Source organism: Aethina tumida, chromosome 1 (assembly GCF_024364675.1).
Source record: "Aethina tumida isolate Nest 87 chromosome 1, icAetTumi1.1, whole genome shotgun sequence".
Classification (NCBI taxonomy): Eukaryota; Metazoa; Arthropoda; class Insecta; order Coleoptera; family Nitidulidae; genus Aethina; species Aethina tumida.
Genome location: NC_065435.1, coordinates 47,662,433 through 47,681,685, shown reverse-complemented (window position 1 = coordinate 47,681,685; position 19,253 = coordinate 47,662,433). Strand labels below are relative to the sequence as shown.

General features: G+C 31.4%; 7 protein-coding genes across 8 annotated transcripts; 2 read left to right on the top strand and 5 right to left on the bottom strand.

The window, feature by feature from the left end:
* The first annotated feature begins 976 nt into the window (after nt 1-976).
* Nucleotides 977-7,003, top strand: LOC109597584 (uncharacterized). The gene is made up of 5 exons (XM_020013321.2): nt 977-2,445; nt 5,067-5,348; nt 5,431-5,684; nt 5,746-6,071; nt 6,152-7,003. Exons 1-5 carry the CDS (start codon nt 1,121-1,123, stop codon nt 6,638-6,640), a joined length of 2,676 nt encoding a protein of 891 aa, XP_019868880.2. The 5' UTR covers nt 977-1,120; the 3' UTR covers nt 6,641-7,003.
* Nucleotides 7,004-7,134: 131 nt separating this feature from the next.
* On the bottom strand, nt 7,135-9,334 carry LOC126265978 (ionotropic receptor 93a-like). Its single transcript, XM_049969097.1, has 2 exons — nt 8,217-9,334; nt 7,135-8,126 (listed from the first exon to the last, which is right to left on the bottom strand). The coding sequence occupies exons 1-2, from the start codon at nt 8,452-8,454 to the stop codon at nt 7,135-7,137; spliced, it is 1,230 nt and encodes a 409-aa protein (XP_049825054.1). The 5' UTR covers nt 8,455-9,334.
* An 883-nt stretch (nt 9,335-10,217) lies between these two features.
* LOC109597604 (protein tamozhennic) lies at nt 10,218-13,696 on the bottom strand. The gene is made up of 7 exons (XM_020013349.2): nt 13,558-13,696; nt 13,218-13,390; nt 12,966-13,165; nt 12,732-12,911; nt 12,144-12,565; nt 11,769-12,088; nt 10,218-11,704 (listed from the first exon to the last, which is right to left on the bottom strand). Exons 2-7 carry the CDS (start codon nt 13,339-13,341, stop codon nt 11,031-11,033), a joined length of 1,920 nt encoding a protein of 639 aa, XP_019868908.2. The 5' UTR covers nt 13,342-13,390; nt 13,558-13,696; the 3' UTR covers nt 10,218-11,030.
* A 3-nt stretch (nt 13,697-13,699) lies between these two features.
* LOC109597606 (uncharacterized) lies at nt 13,700-15,403 on the top strand. Of its 2 annotated transcripts, none has more exons than XM_020013352.2 (4): nt 13,700-13,837; nt 14,800-14,946; nt 15,022-15,131; nt 15,188-15,403. In XM_020013352.2, exons 2-4 carry the CDS (start codon nt 14,821-14,823, stop codon nt 15,339-15,341), a joined length of 390 nt encoding a protein of 129 aa, XP_019868911.2. In that variant the 5' UTR covers nt 13,700-13,837; nt 14,800-14,820; the 3' UTR covers nt 15,342-15,403. The 2 variants fall into 2 exon arrangements, with proteins under 2 accessions (XP_019868911.2, XP_049826561.1); XM_049970604.1 differs by lacking the exon at nt 13,700-13,837 and adding an exon at nt 14,333-14,563.
* Nucleotides 15,390-16,556, bottom strand: LOC109597605 (calcium and integrin-binding protein 1). Its single transcript, XM_020013351.2, has 5 exons — nt 16,421-16,556; nt 16,252-16,345; nt 16,051-16,195; nt 15,793-15,920; nt 15,390-15,602 (listed from the first exon to the last, which is right to left on the bottom strand). The coding sequence occupies exons 1-5, from the start codon at nt 16,504-16,506 to the stop codon at nt 15,492-15,494; spliced, it is 564 nt and encodes a 187-aa protein (XP_019868910.1). The 5' UTR covers nt 16,507-16,556; the 3' UTR covers nt 15,390-15,491.
* A 248-nt stretch (nt 16,557-16,804) lies between these two features.
* On the bottom strand, nt 16,805-18,127 carry LOC109597585 (carbonyl reductase [NADPH] 1). The gene is made up of 4 exons (XM_049961471.1): nt 17,842-18,127; nt 17,509-17,769; nt 17,219-17,457; nt 16,805-17,169 (listed from the first exon to the last, which is right to left on the bottom strand). Exons 1-4 carry the CDS (start codon nt 17,866-17,868, stop codon nt 16,848-16,850), a joined length of 849 nt encoding a protein of 282 aa, XP_049817428.1. The 5' UTR covers nt 17,869-18,127; the 3' UTR covers nt 16,805-16,847.
* A 62-nt stretch (nt 18,128-18,189) lies between these two features.
* On the bottom strand, nt 18,190-19,156 carry LOC109597594 (general odorant-binding protein 83a-like). Its single transcript, XM_020013333.2, has 7 exons — nt 19,023-19,156; nt 18,827-18,902; nt 18,718-18,770; nt 18,622-18,657; nt 18,464-18,572; nt 18,343-18,407; nt 18,190-18,284 (listed from the first exon to the last, which is right to left on the bottom strand). Exons 1-7 carry the CDS (start codon nt 19,092-19,094, stop codon nt 18,267-18,269), a joined length of 429 nt encoding a protein of 142 aa, XP_019868892.1. The 5' UTR covers nt 19,095-19,156; the 3' UTR covers nt 18,190-18,266.
* Between the last annotated feature and the right edge of the window lie 97 nt (nt 19,157-19,253).

The following is a 19,253-nucleotide window of genomic DNA, read 5'->3' as shown; positions in this document are numbered from 1 at the left end:
TACAGCTGATTAATAAATGGAAATAAAGGAAAAAATGACATCAGCACTAAAGCAGCAAGCATATGCAAAAACATTTGGACCACCATTTTCTTCCTTTAACCCCCCTCTGGTCGTTAGAACCATTTTGATGATGGAAAATGACACCTGTAGTAAACTAAACAATATCTTTTAAAATCTTCGAGCAACATGTTTGGAAGTAGAAGTATATCATCATAAAGTTGTATGTAAAGTTGGACTTTTTATTGATCGTATTGTTATAACAAAAAATGGTATGATTTCTACAATTCTTGCCAATCTGAACACGGTTGAAAGCTAGTAAACTTAGTGGAACAAAAAAATGTCTTTATCTAAAAGCCATTTTGTTGACTGATCTTATGCAAGACGTGGAATAGTACATATTGGCTACCTGTAAAAAGGCCAGACGATAAATGTGACAATGCGCAATTTGACCTAAGTCATGAAAAATGTACTCAAAAACGAGCTTCTTTAATTAGTATAAAAAGCCGTTCTGGTTCTCTCACATATCATAATAGGAACTTCTTCGTCAGTCACCATATACAAATGTTATTTAAGTTCGGTACCTAATATTATATTAATTTAAACATAAAAAGGCAATAGAAATAGAGAATTTTAAGAAAAATTATTTGCGTGGCGCCTTATCCAAGAAATTGTAGACAAAAACTAAAAGAGCGAAGTTTATTTAAACATATTAATCTATTGAATGGTTTATCAAAAACTTCTGAAAAATTGCTAAGTACAAATAATATAAATAACTATGGAAGTCTGAAAGAATGAGTAAATAAATTAAAAACATTATTTGATATTAATTTTTACACAGAGAAAGCATAATTAAATGATTAACAAACTGATCGGCGAGCGCTTCATAACGAATTCAAACGTGGCGCCTTCGTACGACATCAATATCCCTAACACACAACTGACAGCTGTTCGTATCGCAGTTGGTCGCTTGGGAAGTTCAAAAGTCGTTGGTTGGGGTCCGCTTGTTGGCGTGTCACAAAACCAGTTTTTTCAAATGAAAATATATTCGTGATAAATGCAAGTAAATCGTTCGCGGTCGTCGTGTAAGAACTGATAATGAAGTGGTCTCGTTGTTGTTATTATGTATACGCAAGAAGAAGAGTTTTGCGGTTTTGAGAAAACAACCGCCAAAAAAAGTGCCCATATAAACACTGTGTTGTCCGCCGTAATTTTTAATGCGGAGGCGCAATTGAAGGCGTTCAGCAGCACCCCTAAAGGAAAACGACACCAGTCTGGCATGGAAATGTCTTTTACCAAATTATGTGAGGTAGCAATGAAAACGGAACCGAATCTTCACATTATGGATTACGATAGTGGCTATATCTCTCATAATCAAGAATCTAATTCGGATTCGTCACAGGATAGTTTATGTGTTGGCAATGAAGTAAATTTTTTTACAAAACCTATTTATTTGTGTGAAGATGCCCTACTAGAAAGACCCGACATCAATATTAAGAATTTTGATATCAGTGCTGAAATTGAAAAGGAGGACTTCGAAGAAACACATAGATTGTTTAACTTGTCCATTGATGAGGACATTATTAACCCATCTGTGCCAAGTGTGAGGACAGACTTCAGTGGATTTAGCAATGAGTCAAAGGAAGTGGTGTCTGTTGAGATCCCAGTAGCGGACCCAATAGAAATTTTTGAAAGTAAGCAAATCACTGATGCATCTGATAATTGTTGTGTAAATCCAATTGAAGATACAGATCAATGTAATCAGGTAATAAATGTGGCAGAAAATGAACACACACAAGACATTGAACACAATCCAGTTGTTGAATCTTATTATGAAAACACCTATGATTCATCTTGCAATGTTTCATATTCTCAAGACAATTCTAAATCTCAAAATGTTTTTGTCAGTTTGTCAAATGATGAAACTACTATTACTACTCTAGAATCAAATTTCAATACTCAGGAAGTAAGTGTTGAATCAATGGATTGTACAAGTTCAAGTACAGTACTATCAAAAACACCAGTTAAAATATTTCAAAATAAGGTTGATCCTTCATATAGTCCAGATTTGTTTGACGAAGAGCCAATTCTATTGCCAGCACCAGTAAAAGAAGAGCCAATACCATCTGATTTTATTGCTGAAGAAAAATTCATCATTAAAAAGGATTGCAGGTTGCTAAAGCGAATTCAAACTGGTCTTAGTGGTGTACTACCTCCTCCAAGTGTGACCACATTAAATTTAACTGTTGATGATATACTAAATAAACTGGAGGAAAACAAAGAGTACTTTTGGACAAACAATCCTAGTGATATTAAATCTAAACATAACACAAGTGATGAGGGCGATTGTGGAAACTCTAAATCTTTGTTAGTTACTGTTGAGTCTCATACAGAAGAAAATTGCAAAGAATGGCCACATATAATGGAAGAGAGATATCATGGTTTTCAGTAAGTGTTTTATTAATTTTATGTTTTGGTTTTAAAATCAAATAAGGGGGTATGAAATGTTTCTAATTATGTCATTTAGTCTAGACAAACTTTCAGTATTTAGATCATTACTTACTAATTATTTGGCAAACCTTTTCTTAATGATATGATAAACTCTCAGTATATTTTAATGTAAATAAATAATGGTTCATTAACAAGTTTACAGTCTACAGTCTGAACATACAATTTTTAGGTGCATTTTGCGATTCGTGAACTAACAAAACAAGTTTTTGAATAGATAATCGTTATTTTAGCATAATTATGTCCTATTTAAGTTCAGTTTTTGTAACCGTTGTTATATAATTTTGATTTGAAAAAACACCATTATATAACTGCAATACATTAGTGAGGACATTTTGGGATGTTTTTGTCATGCAACCCTCAAAGTACCTGGCTGCAGACGAGGGTGAATTGCCACACATGGATGTCATGTGACGTCACTTTTCCCGCTCCGCATACGTTAACACATAATGCAAGAATGGGGGATTTCATTTTTATGTGAAAACTATCCAATTCACAATAAAAACGTGTACTTTTATTCAGGTCATAGAATTATATGCGATTTTGTGACCAACTACCCATAAAAAGGAAAGGAAATTTTTGGCGGGATTGCTATCTTATACAGGCAAACAAGATAATTACATCACATATTTGTGAAAATAATTAGCAAGTAAATAAATATAGTCATTTTATTAATTTAATTGAATTAACACCACACGTGTAAATGTACTGCAATTCAATTGCCAAATATCTTCTTTTCTTTCAATGTACTGAAAGCAAAAATTGTTGGGGTCAAAATAAATATAAAATCCCATCATAATATGCATTTGGTTCAATAAAAAATAATATACAGATGAAAGAAACGGACCGATGAATTTTTGTCTACCCGAATAATATTACCTGCCTTTCAAATTTAAAACTAGTACCGGTAGAAAATGTGGGGGTCGTTAACCTTCCTTTTTTACGTTCCAGTTGCAGCCGAAGCGAGATAATGCGATCTTCTTTTACAAATTATCTAGCTCCGGCTTTGTTACGAAAGAATAATTATATTAAGTTTATTGTAGTTATTTTATATTTTGTTGTAATTCCAACTGACTTATTATCAATACCGTTTATAATGTAAACAACTGATAAATATTATTTGAATACACATACTAGCACCAACAGGTGATAACATCTTATACTGTTGCAAAAAATTGTACGTGGGAAACCACGTATTGGGTTATTACATTTCAGTCAGTCGACGATTGTACTGTTATTTCTTGGTCAGCGTTGTCACATATCACATGTTTGAACTTAATAAAAATGTAGCACGTTGTGAGTACGCATCATTTGCTTAAATATTTACATTTATATTCCTGGGAAGTATACTTTATTTTTAAAAAAATCTTTTAAGGTTTTTCTGTGGGCATTATCTATAAATATAATGGATAATTATATTCTGCCTTGAATAAATGCTACTTACATGTACAAATATATTTGTTTAAATTAATGAGTATAATAAATATAAAATTTTTTGTAATGAATATTTATAAAAAAAATATATTAGGAAAACTTAAACAATTAAAAATTAAAACGTATCATAATTTGTGGATAATAACATATTTTTCATTGAGTGAAATTGTTCCATATATTTTCCCATAAAAAAATAAAGATATACATTTATATTCTTGAGAAGTATGCTTTATTATAAAAAAATCTTATGGGTTTTTCAGTGGACACAAACATTAAATATAATGAATGATCATATTTTGCCATTATATTATTCTTTTTTCGTATAAATGTTGCGTATAATGCTGACAAAAATATTCAAGTGTATATTTGTTAAATTTAATAAGTATAATATATAATAAAAATTTATTAGAAAAATGACCAGTAAAAAAATAACAATTAAAACTTTCATATTTTAGGAGTAATATATTTTTAATTGATTGAAATCGTTTCATATATTTTCCCATAAAGAATAAAATTTAATAACAGATTTTATTTATCGTATTTGACATGGTTCCAAAACAGTGTTTTGAAAACACTGATCTCAAAATTGAATTATTTTGATTATGTGTTGCATTACATACATAATATATGACGAAACAATGTTAATAATTCAATTCAGTTTTCGTAGTATATATGTACGTTTTTCTACAGATTTTTATTTTTTATGCAAATATGCATACATAAACTTTATTTTGACGTGTTGCAAAGTTACAATAATATAACCGCTATTATAAAATATTAATTATGCCAAGGTGATTTAAAATAGTTTATATTTTCGTTAAGATATATTTTTGCTTAGTTGTTAAAAGGTCAAAAAGAGTGCATCATTTGTACTGCTTATCTAATTTATTACTTAAACGTTGGTCTGTACATATTATATCTCTTGAACCAGATATACGTTACATAATATTATAATTACAAACGTGAGTGATTCAAAGATGTATGTGTAAAAAAATATGATTAAACATATGTTAAATCGATTGATTGTTTTTTGATAAAAATAAATTTATCCTTGAGTATATATTCCTAAGACATAGCTATTAAAATATTGAAACGTTAATACTAATTGTAATTTTTACTTTTTTCAGTTTCAACCGCAGTAAAATTTCCGAAGAAATCGAACTGCTTTGCGACAAGTACGGTCAGCGATGTGTCGGCTCCGAAACGCAGTCGTCGTGCACTGTGTTCGAGTGCCTGCATCCCAGTCCGAGTAAGAGAAAGACGCAGAAGAACCGGTGGTCAGCCAAATCACCGGGACGCAGACTTAGCCACCTTGCGAGGCGACGCATCACCTTCTCCAGCGCCAGCCTGCACGTTGGAGGACCATCCATGGCGGGCATGAGAGCCAGGCAGATCATGGTTGACGCTAAGTAAGTAACACGAAGGACAAATGAGATTTTTTTAATATCGTTCATCCTTTAATAAATATCCTAACCGTTTAAATAATTTCAGAAAACAAAACAAAAGGAGCAGTCCCGCAAAAAGCCCGCGAAAGACGCCGAAGAAAACGCCAAGTAAAAGTCCCCGGATTAAGTCACGAACACCAAGCAGTTCTGCGAAAAAGAAATTGGCCATGCGCTTCCGCATACTCAGCGGTGAATTTGAAAATAATCTGCCGAGCACGTCGTCCGAAAACTTGGTTGTTAACTCAAAAAGAGCCCTGTTCCAAAGTCCAACTAAAAGCGGAAAGAATATGTTCTTGCCAAGTAAGTAGCCTTTCGCAAAAAAACAACCCGGCAATGTTTTAAATTAATTGTTCCATTCCAGGTACCTCCGGAATATCGTTCCAAAACGACATCAAAAAGGGACCACCAAAGCGTGCGTTGTTCGCATCACCCAGTAAAATTTCACCTCGAAAAAGGTCGCCTCTCAAGAATTCACCTTTCAAGAACTCTCCATCGAAACTGGCACTGGATAAGAAACGAAAGCGCATGGATTCTGGGGAGGGTAACGTTTCGAAGTTGCCGCGTAGCTTGTCCATGGACATGAAACCTTCGGAATCTGAGATGTGCAAGACTTTGATCAGCAGGTCCAAATCTGAGATGAATGTCATGAAAGGGCCACAGGCAGAGCTCAGTGAAATACATAAAAAGGTAGCTAAATTTCCATTTAATTTTTGTTTTTCAAAGTCTGATGGCTTAGTTCAAACTGTAACACAAACTGTTCTTTTCAGAAATTGCAATGGGCGGTGTACGAAGCACTTCGTTCCCAGAATATCACCCCAACCCACGCTCAATTTAAAATATTTGCGTCCATCTTGGCACGGGTAACTAGAAGATTTTTCTCGTCCGGTAATGCAGGCAGATCGGAAGGGAGCACTAGTGAACGAATGCTCAGGATAGCGCGTCATCACGTCTATGCCGTTATAAAAGGGAAGTCAGTCGACGAAATTATTAGTGAATATTTAAAAAATCGATCAAAATTACATAAACCCCAAGGTTATGTGGGCATTGAAGAATTCAATCGCCTACAACAGAATCTCACTACTATGATTAATAAAGAAAATGTTATACTAGAACGATTAAAGACAGATTCAAGCGTAGAGAAAAAGAAGTGGGAACAGACGGAAAAAATGAAACCTTTGGGCGACAATAGAGTAGAAAGAATTCGGAAAGTTATTAATTTTGGAGATGACGATGTCAGATGGAAAGACAAGAAATAATTCATTTTATTTCTTTTGTACATTGTGAACAAAGTTTAAAGGATGGCAGCTAACAATTTTCTCAACTAAAGTTGTTTTCTGTTTCTGATTGATAAGTTACAGCTTCTAGTCTCCAATTTATTGGAAAGACATTATGAACACTAATTTACGAAATTACAAAACAAGTAGAAATATTTGTGTTACTTAAATATTAAATTGCAAATCAGTTTACAACTTAGGTTCTAAGTGCAATAAAAATGAATGCACTTGTTTACGTATAACCTAATTTAGAGATTATGTCGTTTCTTTTATTTATTGTGCTTGTAAAGACTGCTTGTATATATACATTTGTAATTTTCCTAAAAATTAAATTGTGTTATTGTATATTGTTTTTTAATATCCACATAGTGATTCAGACATATTTCAGCTGTGAAGTGAGGACGATATTTGTCCACAACGGGAAAGTACCTCTGGTTTTCTATAATAATCGTAAAAGAAAGAATATAATAAGAACATTATGATTTTATTATTTTGAAGTACAGTACTTCACAAATAAAGACTACGGTAGCTAACAATATGCCCAAACACCAAATGAAAAAGCATGTTTGAACATCATACAAACTGAAAGCATTTTGAATTTCTGTATGTTTAGTAATTGAAAGTACTTTCTCCATTATCATTCCATCTATAATGTCTTTGTGCCATTTTTTAGTCAGACCACTTTCAAAAAATATCTCGATAAAATGATTAAGTATTGGTAAGTACGGTGAACCTCTAGGTACAATATATGCGACAAAGAAAGTGATAATACATTCATCCATAACATGCACCAATGGTACGTCGTCTTTCATATAGTATATATTTATGTACAATTTAGCATCAATTTTTCTCTCTAAGGTGGCACAATCCCGGCCGTAAGCTACAGCAGCTAAGGCATTTTCAGGGGAATAAATTTTTCTATGACTTAATTTCTTCATAAGTTCAGTCTGATCGTGATCTAAAACAGTCAGAGAAGTTTTGATTGTTAATGTGGATTTTTCCAAATCTTCTAATGAATTAATATCTGGATAAAAAGAAATTGTGCCAAATTCTTCTGTCAAAGATCCTTGAAAGATGCCCCAGACAATGACACTGAATATAATTAAGGAGCCGATTAACAAATATTGTCCTCTCACTCTTTTTAAGTTTCTGGACTGATGAATATAAATGCCGAAAATTTCAAAATAGGCTGTGGATAAATTTAGTAATTTTAGTTCCGTAGGTCTAGAGGCGTAGTATATCATGACAACAACAATGTACACTCCCAAGATAAATAGCCATACTTCTAAAGTGAAACATTTTAGAATCACCATCCATTGGGGTATTTGTTGAGATTTCGGTACTACGACGCATATAGAGTCGCCCATTACTGTATTAGTGAATTCAATATCTGGAGTTCCATAATCGACTATAAATCTACCGTTGGCAGAGAAATCCACTGTTCCGGTTGCAACATCTTTTAAGCTTCCTTAACATGAAAAATAAAAACCAACATAATAACACTTTTTTAATTTTTACAAAAGAGCTGTAATTAAAATAAAATGATTATTTAACTGACCTGTTATTGTTCCATTATTTAGTACCGTACCAAAGTTATCATATTTAGGTGGATAGATAATGGTTTCAAAATTGAGATGCTGGGATAAAGAAGCCAATAGACAACCATCGATTCCACCGTATCCTTTTGACATGCTTAAATTTGAATAGATTGGGTCTGCCCTTAATATTTTTGGTATAATTGTTACTGCAGAACCTTTTCTTGGAAACATGGATACTCTCATTGGGTACCTATTCATATTATAAAATGAGTTCACAATGAGAAACAGGTCATTTCTGATTTCAGAAAGGGAATAATCATATACAGAACCCCAAGTTCTATTTTCAAATACATGAAACGGATTGTAAATAAAAACTTTGTTTGGATTGCAAGAGCATGGTATTTGCGCAACAACCTAAAAGAAAATTGTTCAGGACGTCTGTGTCACGCATTCAGATACTTACCTGAAAAACTTTGTAATTCTTCCACAGTCTCCCCAAGAGTTCTTCTAATTCATCCCTCCAATCGAAACACACGGGGACATTATAAAGAAAAAATATAGCGTGCGTTGCACGCGGATTTAATATTACCTGATCTTTATCCGATTGCAGAAAGGTGTCCAAGGTATCTATATCCCATGCCAGAATCATATGCCCTTCAGATGGTTCTGATGTAATTCTTCTGGCTCTGTTTAAATTGTACGGGTGTTTGAGATTTTTCTCAAACGGTTGTCTGGACTCTGGAGGAACCTCTTTTAATTTTCTGGACGTAGGATAACTCAATAAAAACTTCTCCCTCAATCGAATCGTAGTATTTATATTTGTAGTTATATGTTTTAATATATCATTGGTGATATCTTTGGTGATATAAAAATGTTGTTGAACCAGAAGCATCGTAACGGTAAGTGAGTTTACAAGTTCGAAATATTTATTATATACAGTAGTGAAGTCTTGCAAAAATATATTGCACGAGTTTCCATCTTTTTCGTCAAAGAACGCGTGACATTCATTAGATATTAGTGAGAAAAACAAAAGCACACTCTGGGTCAAATCGCTTCCCTTCATTTTAATAAAATTACAGGAAAAACAAGCGTGCTGACCACGGGAAACCGGATGTTTTATTTATACGAAGGTAATTGATTTTGACTGACATGTAATAATTATGCATATTTATTGTTACTGACTCTAAAGTGCTTTTCTTTTCCACTGGCGTAGATTTAAAAAAAAATCATTATATTTATAATATTATAAACACAACCTAAGGCGATAATTTACTCCGCAGTATTAAGTTATTTAAAATTATGTGCCTAATTTTTTTAAAAATGTATTTATTAATTGAAATAAATTAATTAAGTATATGATCTTTAGAAGATATAATAAAATAATTTTAAAAATTATAAAAAAAGTGAAGTGAAATAGAAAAATGGGCTATGCTTAGTACAAAAGTCATTATTGATCCCATGTTGAATAGAAAAATTAATCAACCATTTGACGTGTGGATAATAAGTTGAAATTGGGTAGCATAATAAATATACTATTATTTCCTGTGTATATAGAAATAAATTTATAAATCTTGTTTTATTTATTAATTTTCATAGTGTATGTACAGCAACTATAAATAACCTTTACTGTATCAATGAGACATGATAGAAAAGCAGTGTTTGTATTTTGAAATATTATTAATAACTGTTGTCGTTCTATATTTGATAAATTTGCATGCTTGTTCTTCTCATAGGCGCAGTTATGAATTTTTGGTTATTAATATAATTTTTATTTAGGTCCAATATTTATATACCAAAAGACATGCCATAAAGTCTAACTGTACAAATTGTACATTACACAATTTTAATTAATATTTGTAAATTGCAATTTCAGTTTAGTTTTTTTTATAGTTGTCCAAAGATAAAGTTATAGATACTAAATTTTCAAAATATGAAATATATTTTAGATGATGTATAATTAAATTATCTTAAATTTTATTTTTGTTATGCAGTGTCACCATACGTTAAATAAAAATGCTCTCTGAAGTAAATAACATTGTATTATAAACTTTTTCAATATTTAAATAATTTATTTACATTAGAATTAGCCATGACAAATTTTAATAATTTGACTAAAAAACAAGATATTATTATACATATATTTTGTGCTCAAATAATCATAGAGTAATTTTTTCAATACCCTGATGTTATAATAAAGAACATCTAAACCAGATTATCGTAATTTTTTCGGAAACAGACAACAAAAGTAGACATGGTAAATACATTCGCTTTTATATAATATATTATAGTTTAAAATAAAAAGGACAAACACATTTACAAAAATATGGTTTAATTGTTCTTCAAATAAAATTACATATTTGTATTTATTATCAGCACTATTATAAAAATGATTTAATAAAATAAGCGTAGTTTACATACGAAAACCTCTCTTAATATAACTGTAAAAAGACTTTTGTTTCCATCTCCACTACTTAGAATGGCAAGACTTTCACATGTAAAAAACTAATCACAGATTGTAAATAAAAAGAGGAACAAATTTGATCCGGGAGTAATATATTAAGAGAGTTCAGGTTAAGTATGCATAAATACTTTTTTAAAATTCCTAATAAAAATATTTAAAATCAATATTGTTTTCTAAAAATTTTTAAATAAATTAGTATATCTGGTGTATAATACAAGTTTAAATGTCTGTATGTACATCTAAATAAAATTAAAATTAATATGGTATAATTACTGTAATTTTTTTACATATCACTCGTAATCGTTAGTAAAATGTAATCTCACTGTCCACTAATCGATTTAATTGTGCAATTGTCAGTGTTGTCATTGCATGTTTAAATGTAAGTTGCAGAGTCCTTAAGACTTGCACCACAAGCCACGCAAATTTTGACATCCTTTTTGTTTACAAGCGTGCACTTCTCGCATTCAGAACCGCCAATCTCCATCGTCGGTTCCGATTCAGAATTCTTTCGGGTTTTGCTGCACATCTCACAAATATCTTTGCAGTTTTCGTTGAGGAAAGTGCACGCCCTGCATTGCCACTTCTTGTCGCCGCCCAGCGGTTGCGCTTCTTTTTCTTTGTTCTTCTTGTCCTCTTTGATCTTCTTCAAGTCAAGGGTCTTACTTGGGAAAGTCTTGTTTGGAAGTAATTCTTTAGTTATGTTCTTCTCCTTTGGTAACGTTTTGGTCTTGGACACAACGTTAGATGTAGGTTTCATTTGAGATGCCTTCTTGGCAGGTTCATAAGTGACGTTCTCGTAGGAACTACCCTGTGAACTTCGTCTTTCTTGTTTTACGTCTAAAGTCGCTTGAAGTTTTCGTTCTCTGTCGTATTTGTCTATTGGTTCCGTTACGTTAAGCGGTCTGTCCTGCCGATCATTTAACGTAACGTTATTAAGTAACTCATCCAAATTAGAAGTTTTCACTTTTTTGTAGTCTCTACTCGGTATTCTCTTGTCATTGTTTGGACTTAACAAGTCGCCTCGTTCACCCACATCTTTCGAATATCCTAAAACAAAAATAACTCACTTATGACAAAGGCGAGTTTTGGTAAATTAAAAATCGATTTTTACCTTTACTTTCTAAATTTCTATACACGTAATCCCAATTTTCGAATTGGGAGTCGTCCTTGTCTGAGTCTCTATTATTCGAGGGTTTTATTTCTTCTCGTGGTTTATTTTTAGGCATCTCTATTGGAGTTTCTTGGATAATTGTGTGTCTGTATTTTGAATGTGTCGGTTTGTCCACCACATCGTAACCGCCACCGTTCTGATTATCCACATCAATCAATTGACCTGTTGGCACTTGAAAATAGTTGGGAATAGGGTAACCATTGGGGATAGTTGCATAACTGCCATTCATATACATTGGGTTCATATTTGGCATTGTGTAGCTGTAAATTAATATTTTTCAGCTTAATATGTGAGTTAATTGATTGAAGGGCTTACCCATATTGCGTAGGGGGAACCATTACATGCGGCGTACCGTAAGTGGTATAACCGGGAGAGGGATAACATCCGTATCCATAAGACGGTTGAGTGGACATTAAGGGAGGTGGCATTGGGTGATGGTGCATTGTTTGATGATTGCTTAAGGGCGGAAATGACTGATTCATAGGATGTTGCATTGGTGTTGTGGAAACAAAGAGTTCACGTTGAGGCATTGCAGCCGCAGCCAAATAGTCCTGACCAGATCCCTGGGAGTAGCTCCTCTGATGATCCTGGTTATAATGGCTTGCTTGGAGTCGGTGACTGAGGCTTCTGATGCATTCTTCAGGGCTGCATAAGTGACTTTTACGAACGTTTAATACATCTTGCCAGGAAGTCTTCAAACCGGTCGCGGTCACGCCTTCCCATATCTTTTTTAGTATCTGGTTAAAAAGGGCTAGTCATTAGGAGGGTTATTAGGAGGGTATTTTATACAAAAATATTAATACTAATTCATTAATAAGATATGAAAGCTAAAATTGTTTTCTGTTCCAGTGAAAAAAAAAATTAAGTCAAATATTCAATTTAAATACAAAATTAACACAATACCTGACATTCCACATAGGCAACTAAGCAGTCTCTGGAAACATTGGTAACTGTATCTGGACAAATAGGTCCCTCCAGAATTAAAACACCATTTCCATCATGTTTGTAACCCATTGTTTCGAATATCAGATCTGCTCCCTCTAAATTTGCCTGAATTTGATGTTTATACACTCCAGAATATGTCTTGAATATAAAAATGAAGTTGATTTTAAGTTTGGTTACAACACAAATGTCTACCTTAATTTGTCGATATTCTTTTCTCCATGGTTGTGACAGGAGGTTGCCTGCATATATTTGTATAGTATTCCAACCATTTGCAGCTTTGTAGGCACTAAAATCCTTTTTTTTATTTGCTGACATTTCCAGCACATCAGCAGTAACTTCAGAAACGAACTTCTGATTGTGACTTGCCATACACAGGAAGTCTTTGATAACATCTGGAACAAGTCAACATTTAGATACAATACAATAAGCAATTAGCCCTTATACCTTCAAGCTTAAGACGTTGATTAATCTTCTCTGAACTCTCCTCCATTTCCAAATAACTTAGATGATATTTGTTTATCTTCTCCCACATTTCTTGTAATAAATAAGAATTCTCCATAATGACCATATTACTTTGGTGTGGTAAATACGTATTGTAGGAATCAAGAATATAATTGCTAAAACAAGGATACATTATCATTGAATGATGAATGATAATGTAATTCAAAAATGACAACAGTATCGCTTAGCAATACAATAATTTAATATAACCTCTAAAACTAATTCAGCAATAAAACTATGTAGTTGATATCTATTTTTAGAGTTTGGCAAATTAAATTATTACCAGGCTTTATATATATAATAGCTGCATTTGTAAAACTAGTTTGACAGATAAGTAACCTAATTTCAATGGTCACTTATTACACTCCGAAATGTATATTGTGTATAGGACGTGCAATTAGTTGTAGGAACGTCACAGATACTGTGCATTTTTAGTTAAAGTTGTAACCTATAGAATTCAAACACTTATTTACTTCCAGTTCTCACAAATAGCACGAAATTCCTAAAATAACTTTGCGTAAACGTCATGATAACAACATGCAATAAGCGGGAAATTTAAATAAGTAGGTGTACATAAAATAGGCTATATACAATTTTACGTATTAATATTTCAATTTATAATTGTAGAATAATTTAGTGTTGGTTTAAAATAATGACTTATTTTTCTTAAGTGAGACATTAATTAAAAATATTAACCAAATAAATTATAGAACACTGTAGATTCCTTTTGATTTATCCTAGAAAATCAATAATTATTACTATTAATTAAAAACATATGCTTTTCTTTGTCTTTAACTTATTTTAAATCTAGAACATTTTGTTTTTTATTAATATTATGCTTAATAAAACAGACAGATCTTATGAATCAGTCTTATCGAAATAAATATCATCAACGTTATCATAATATTATTATTATCATTATTTTCTGAGTTTCCAGTTAATATTAATAATTTCCTTCTTTAAATAAAAAATTGTTAATAAAATTTTAAAATTTAAAAATTGATTGTTACAGTTTAATATGGAACACATAAAATAACAATGATTAAGTGACATATATTTTGGCATCTGGCATAAAATTTTTAGTAATATAATCAATTAATATTTCAGTTTCAATTTTAAATTCAAGTTCTTTAACATTTACAAATATGGTTGCGGGATCAGGAATAACAACGTTCTGTCGAACACAGGCGCCAGAATATATGAGTGCACCACCATATGAATTTTCAAAGATAACATCAAGGAGTGAATATTTCCAAACATATAGAAATGAAAATTATTCTAAAATAATGGTAAGATTCTATCGTGTTAATTATACAATTATGTTATTTTATCATATATAAATGGCATTGAATAAAAAATAATAAACATAGGACTGGTTTTTGAATCGCGGTTTAAACTTCTAGGTTCAAATTCCGGCTCCGCATACTTCGGTTTCAGTTGAGTCGATCAGAATTTAAACCTAGTTTAAAAATAGATATAAAGTTTAGTGAATAATAAATTATTTTATTATGTTTTATCTATTTAGACACCTCGTTATGAATGGGGTATGGTAGATACAGAATATACACCACCTCCTAGGCGTACAAGAAATCCCGAGTTCCTAAAACTGCCAATGCCACAATTTAGTATGTTAGATAAAGGAAGACAAATGGAAGTGGATAATTTCTTCATGGTAAAGATTGTTTTATGATGATTTCAATACCTTCTTTCTAGAGTTTATTACACCAAATATACATACTTCGTTTAGGCTTCTCAAATGCACAGAGATACATACATGGATCACTCGAAAATACTTAAACCGATGGACTTCTTCAAACCTCCAGTCTACAAATACCAATGTCCTCAGGATCTGTCTAGGTAATTTAGGAATTTATGCTCCTTACATTCATTATCTGAATATTACAATATTTTAGCACTTACTTGAAATATCCTACAATGTATGTTGAATACAAGAAACCAACAGTGCTACCACTTACCTTAGGTAGAACTCGCAGAAGTCCTTTATATCCAGAGAAAGCTCTTACAGGAATTTTCAACCCTGAGAGTGACATTAGCCATAAGAAATAAAATGTTAAATTTAGTAATTTTCAACCCTTTAAAATAAAAATAAAAGTCTAAAATTATACAAATTTTATTGAAAACATAATAAATTCGTATGAAAATTTTATCTGTACGTGAAACTATATTTAGGAATATCTTAAATATAACATAAGAAAGTTAAAATCTAAATGTAAAAGAACTAGCAAAATCAGTTAATTTTCCCAGTGCGTGAGTAAATTCAATTTGTCCAATGTAATCGTTCTCTTCCAAATCCATACCTTCAATCAACTGAAACAAATAATAAGGTTATAGTTTATAATTATTGCAACATAATCTAAATAACAATCTTATTAAAATTAATAGTAATTGTTTTACTGACGGAAGTCGTTGATATCTTTTTTTAATTTGAACTTAGAAATAGTGAAAATTTGTAATAAGAACGAAATGTTTTTTCAAATTAATGAATACGAATACTTACAGTTTTTATAATTCTTTCCATTTCGCTATCAGATAAACCCTGATGACCACTGGAATTGGTCTGAGTTGTTAATAAATGTATTATGTTCTTCAGATCATCTTTACCAATTTCATTATCCTCATCAAAATCTGTTATTTATGGAAATTAAAGTAAATAATATTATGAAGAGAGGGAATAATATTTAGGGTACTCAGAGTCAATTATTTTTTACCAACAATTTTAATCTTATCTAAATTATTATTCAAACTTAATTCTTACCAAATATTTTAAAACCCCATGCAGCTTTGACTTTTTCTGGACAGTTCTCAGACATCACAGAGCAAAGGTCCAAAATATTCTCAAATGACATGCTATTTTCATTGTCTGCAAAAACTTTAAATATTCGATCTCTGAAGGGATTCACCTAAAATATATGTATGTAGTTAAGATACATAATGAATTTATATGGCAAATGTGTACCTTTAATTGGGGAAAAATTTTATCAACATCTTCTTTAGTAAGACATATATCATTTACATTACTGTTATTTCCTTTACAAACGAATTTATACAGACTAAAAAATGTGCTCATTTTATTGGGGTACGATTAACTTACTGATATGAAATATTAATAATGTGCTTATATTTACCGAATAATTTCAGATTTCGTTAAATATGTAAGAGCACTATACTCATCAAGGAGAGACTTATCCAAGACACTGCTGCTAGTGCCCATCTCTACTAACACTTCAATTAGATCAACTACACAGCAAATTTATTAGAGATAAAAACAAAAAGCCGATGTTATCATATGCCTGATAACAAACTTATCTTAATAGGACATAAGATAAGGCATAAATACCATTGTTAGTTAATACATATGTATTTATATGCTGATTCTTATTCCTCAAAACTTCTAGGACATAAACATTCTGAAGCTTGATAAACTGACATAATCTGAATTAAGCAAACGTTTTGATAACTCCTAACAAGCCGTCTGAATGTATTTGATGTTAATAATACTCCAATTTAAATAGATTAAAACTTTATTAATAACATTCATTTCATTTTATAATTTTAAACATTTCTTGGGGCAGTTTTGGAGTACCAGTCCAAAACTTTGGAATCGGACCACACATATTTTCCCTTAAAATCTGCCTCAAGAGCCACGAAAAGCGGAGCTTCAGCTCCCTTGCTTGCCGAATGAGGACCGTGATGACCATTTATATCGGTGTTAATATATCCTGGATGAACTGCATTTACAGATATGTTACGGTTGGGAACCTCACTGTTGAAACTACGTTGTTGGATAAAGGTTAAAGCCGTCAAGGAAACTTTGGATACAGCGTAGGAATTGTTGCCCCATCCTTCTTCTACATTCTTACCATTTTTGGCATCCCTAAATTTTATTAATTGATTCATCATTTCTTTTAGATCATTTTACTTACTTCAGAAATTGTTTGACTAAGGCATTTAATTTTTCCACTGTAAGCGTTGGGTCTCCTAAATCAGCTTTTCTTCTGTCGGAAGGAATCCTTGTTAAATGACCAGCTGAACTAGACACATTCACAACCTTGGCGTTGTTTCTAAGCAGTGGGAATAAAGCATCGCACAATCTCAACGTTCCGAAGTAATTTACTGCGAAAGTATTTTCAGCTTGTTCTCCAAAAGGTTCAGTGGCAGTTTTCTGAAAAACTATATTTTAGAATTTCATACTTTATTTGAATAATATTTATACCAAATAACATATTGCAGCATTGTTTACTAGAAGATCTAGACCTCCGTATGTTGTTTTTATGTATTCTTTAAAAGTGTCCACACTATCCTGACTTGTTATGTCCAGTTGATGAAATTTTGGATTTAGTCCCTCTAGTTTTAATTGTTGGACTGCTGATTCCCCTTTAGCTGCATTTCTCGCCGTTAAATATACCACTCCATTAAACTTTTTGCATAGGCCTTTTACAATTTCATAGCCTATTCCTTTATTGGCACCAGTGACCTTACAGAATACAACATGAAATAAATTTATTCAAAACAGTGTCACTTCAAATAATATAATCAGTAAACTTACCACGGCTACTTTTTGACTTTCTGACATCCTTATTTTGGAGTAAACTCAAATTTGTATTGTACTATATTCAAAACACATATTTATATTATACAGATATCTTTTATTTCCTGTTATTATTTGTAATCATTAGTTATTTATTTTCCATTTTCTATCTAACGATAACATTAAAGTGAAAACAAAATTCATGAAATGGTAATTCGTAATCGTTTGAAATAAATGAAAATCTTATTGTGTATATAGTATACATAATTACAACACCTATGGTTCACAAAAAGTATTAATAATTTCAAATAGTGTCAGCTCTGTTTATTAATAAAAATAATATGATTTGCAAAAAATACGCATAAATAAATAATGCACATTTATTAATTAAAATAACAATAACAACATTTGGACATTAGGTGATTAATAAGTATGTTAGTTCCTCACATAAAAATAAAATTCTGAAAAATAGAAAAATCATTAATTGTGAGTACTCCAGCAGCCTAAAATATACTTTACCTCTGGATTCAAATCGTGGTTACATTTAAACATGTCGAAGGCTTTCTCGCACAGATCATCATTATCTGAAATTGATAAATTTTTTTGGAAACTGCTTAAAAGAGTATCAATATCAATTTACCAGATTTTTCTGCACATCTTTGTAAATTTTCTTTATATGATTCCCTTAAGTTTTCCGGAAGTATTTCTTCAATAATAGCAACACTGATATCTCCTGTTTTCTCATCCATCTAAATATAATATAATAAATTTTATTCCAATAAAATTAAAACAACTTACCACACCCGCTTCAACCATTAGACATTTGGAATAGCACTGAAATGTAACAAATTTCAGTTATATATTTTTTAAAGAATGTAAAATATGTATGCATACTTTTAGTTTGTCATCCTCGACTAAATCACCATCGATGGCTTTAGCAATAAGTTCTGTAAAAATAAATGTGTTACTAATAATGATCCTGGGAATAGAACAAGTAATTTACCTTCACTAACTCCAACCTCTTTTAAACAAGTGTCATGTAGGGTTTTCATCAAATCCTGAGTACTTTCAGGAAATGTCTAAAATATTACAACAATATTAATTTGCCACAAATATTGCATTTCAAAAAATTGTATTGTATGCTAACCAAATGTTTATTCAAATTTATATTACTTTATAAACCGAATTGAAGTACTTACCTTATAATCTATTTTGGCTAACGCACCAATAACACAAACGCACAAGAAATAAAATTTGTTGAACATGGTCATTTTTGAATTCTGATGATCACTTCACACAAATGATACTGTGCAACACTTTACTTTTATATTTATGTAGTTCGTTATGCAATTATTCCTATTAACCGGTGTAATTATTTGTGAATTAAAATCGTTATTAAACTTCTGCAAATTATCTTCACGGATTGTGTG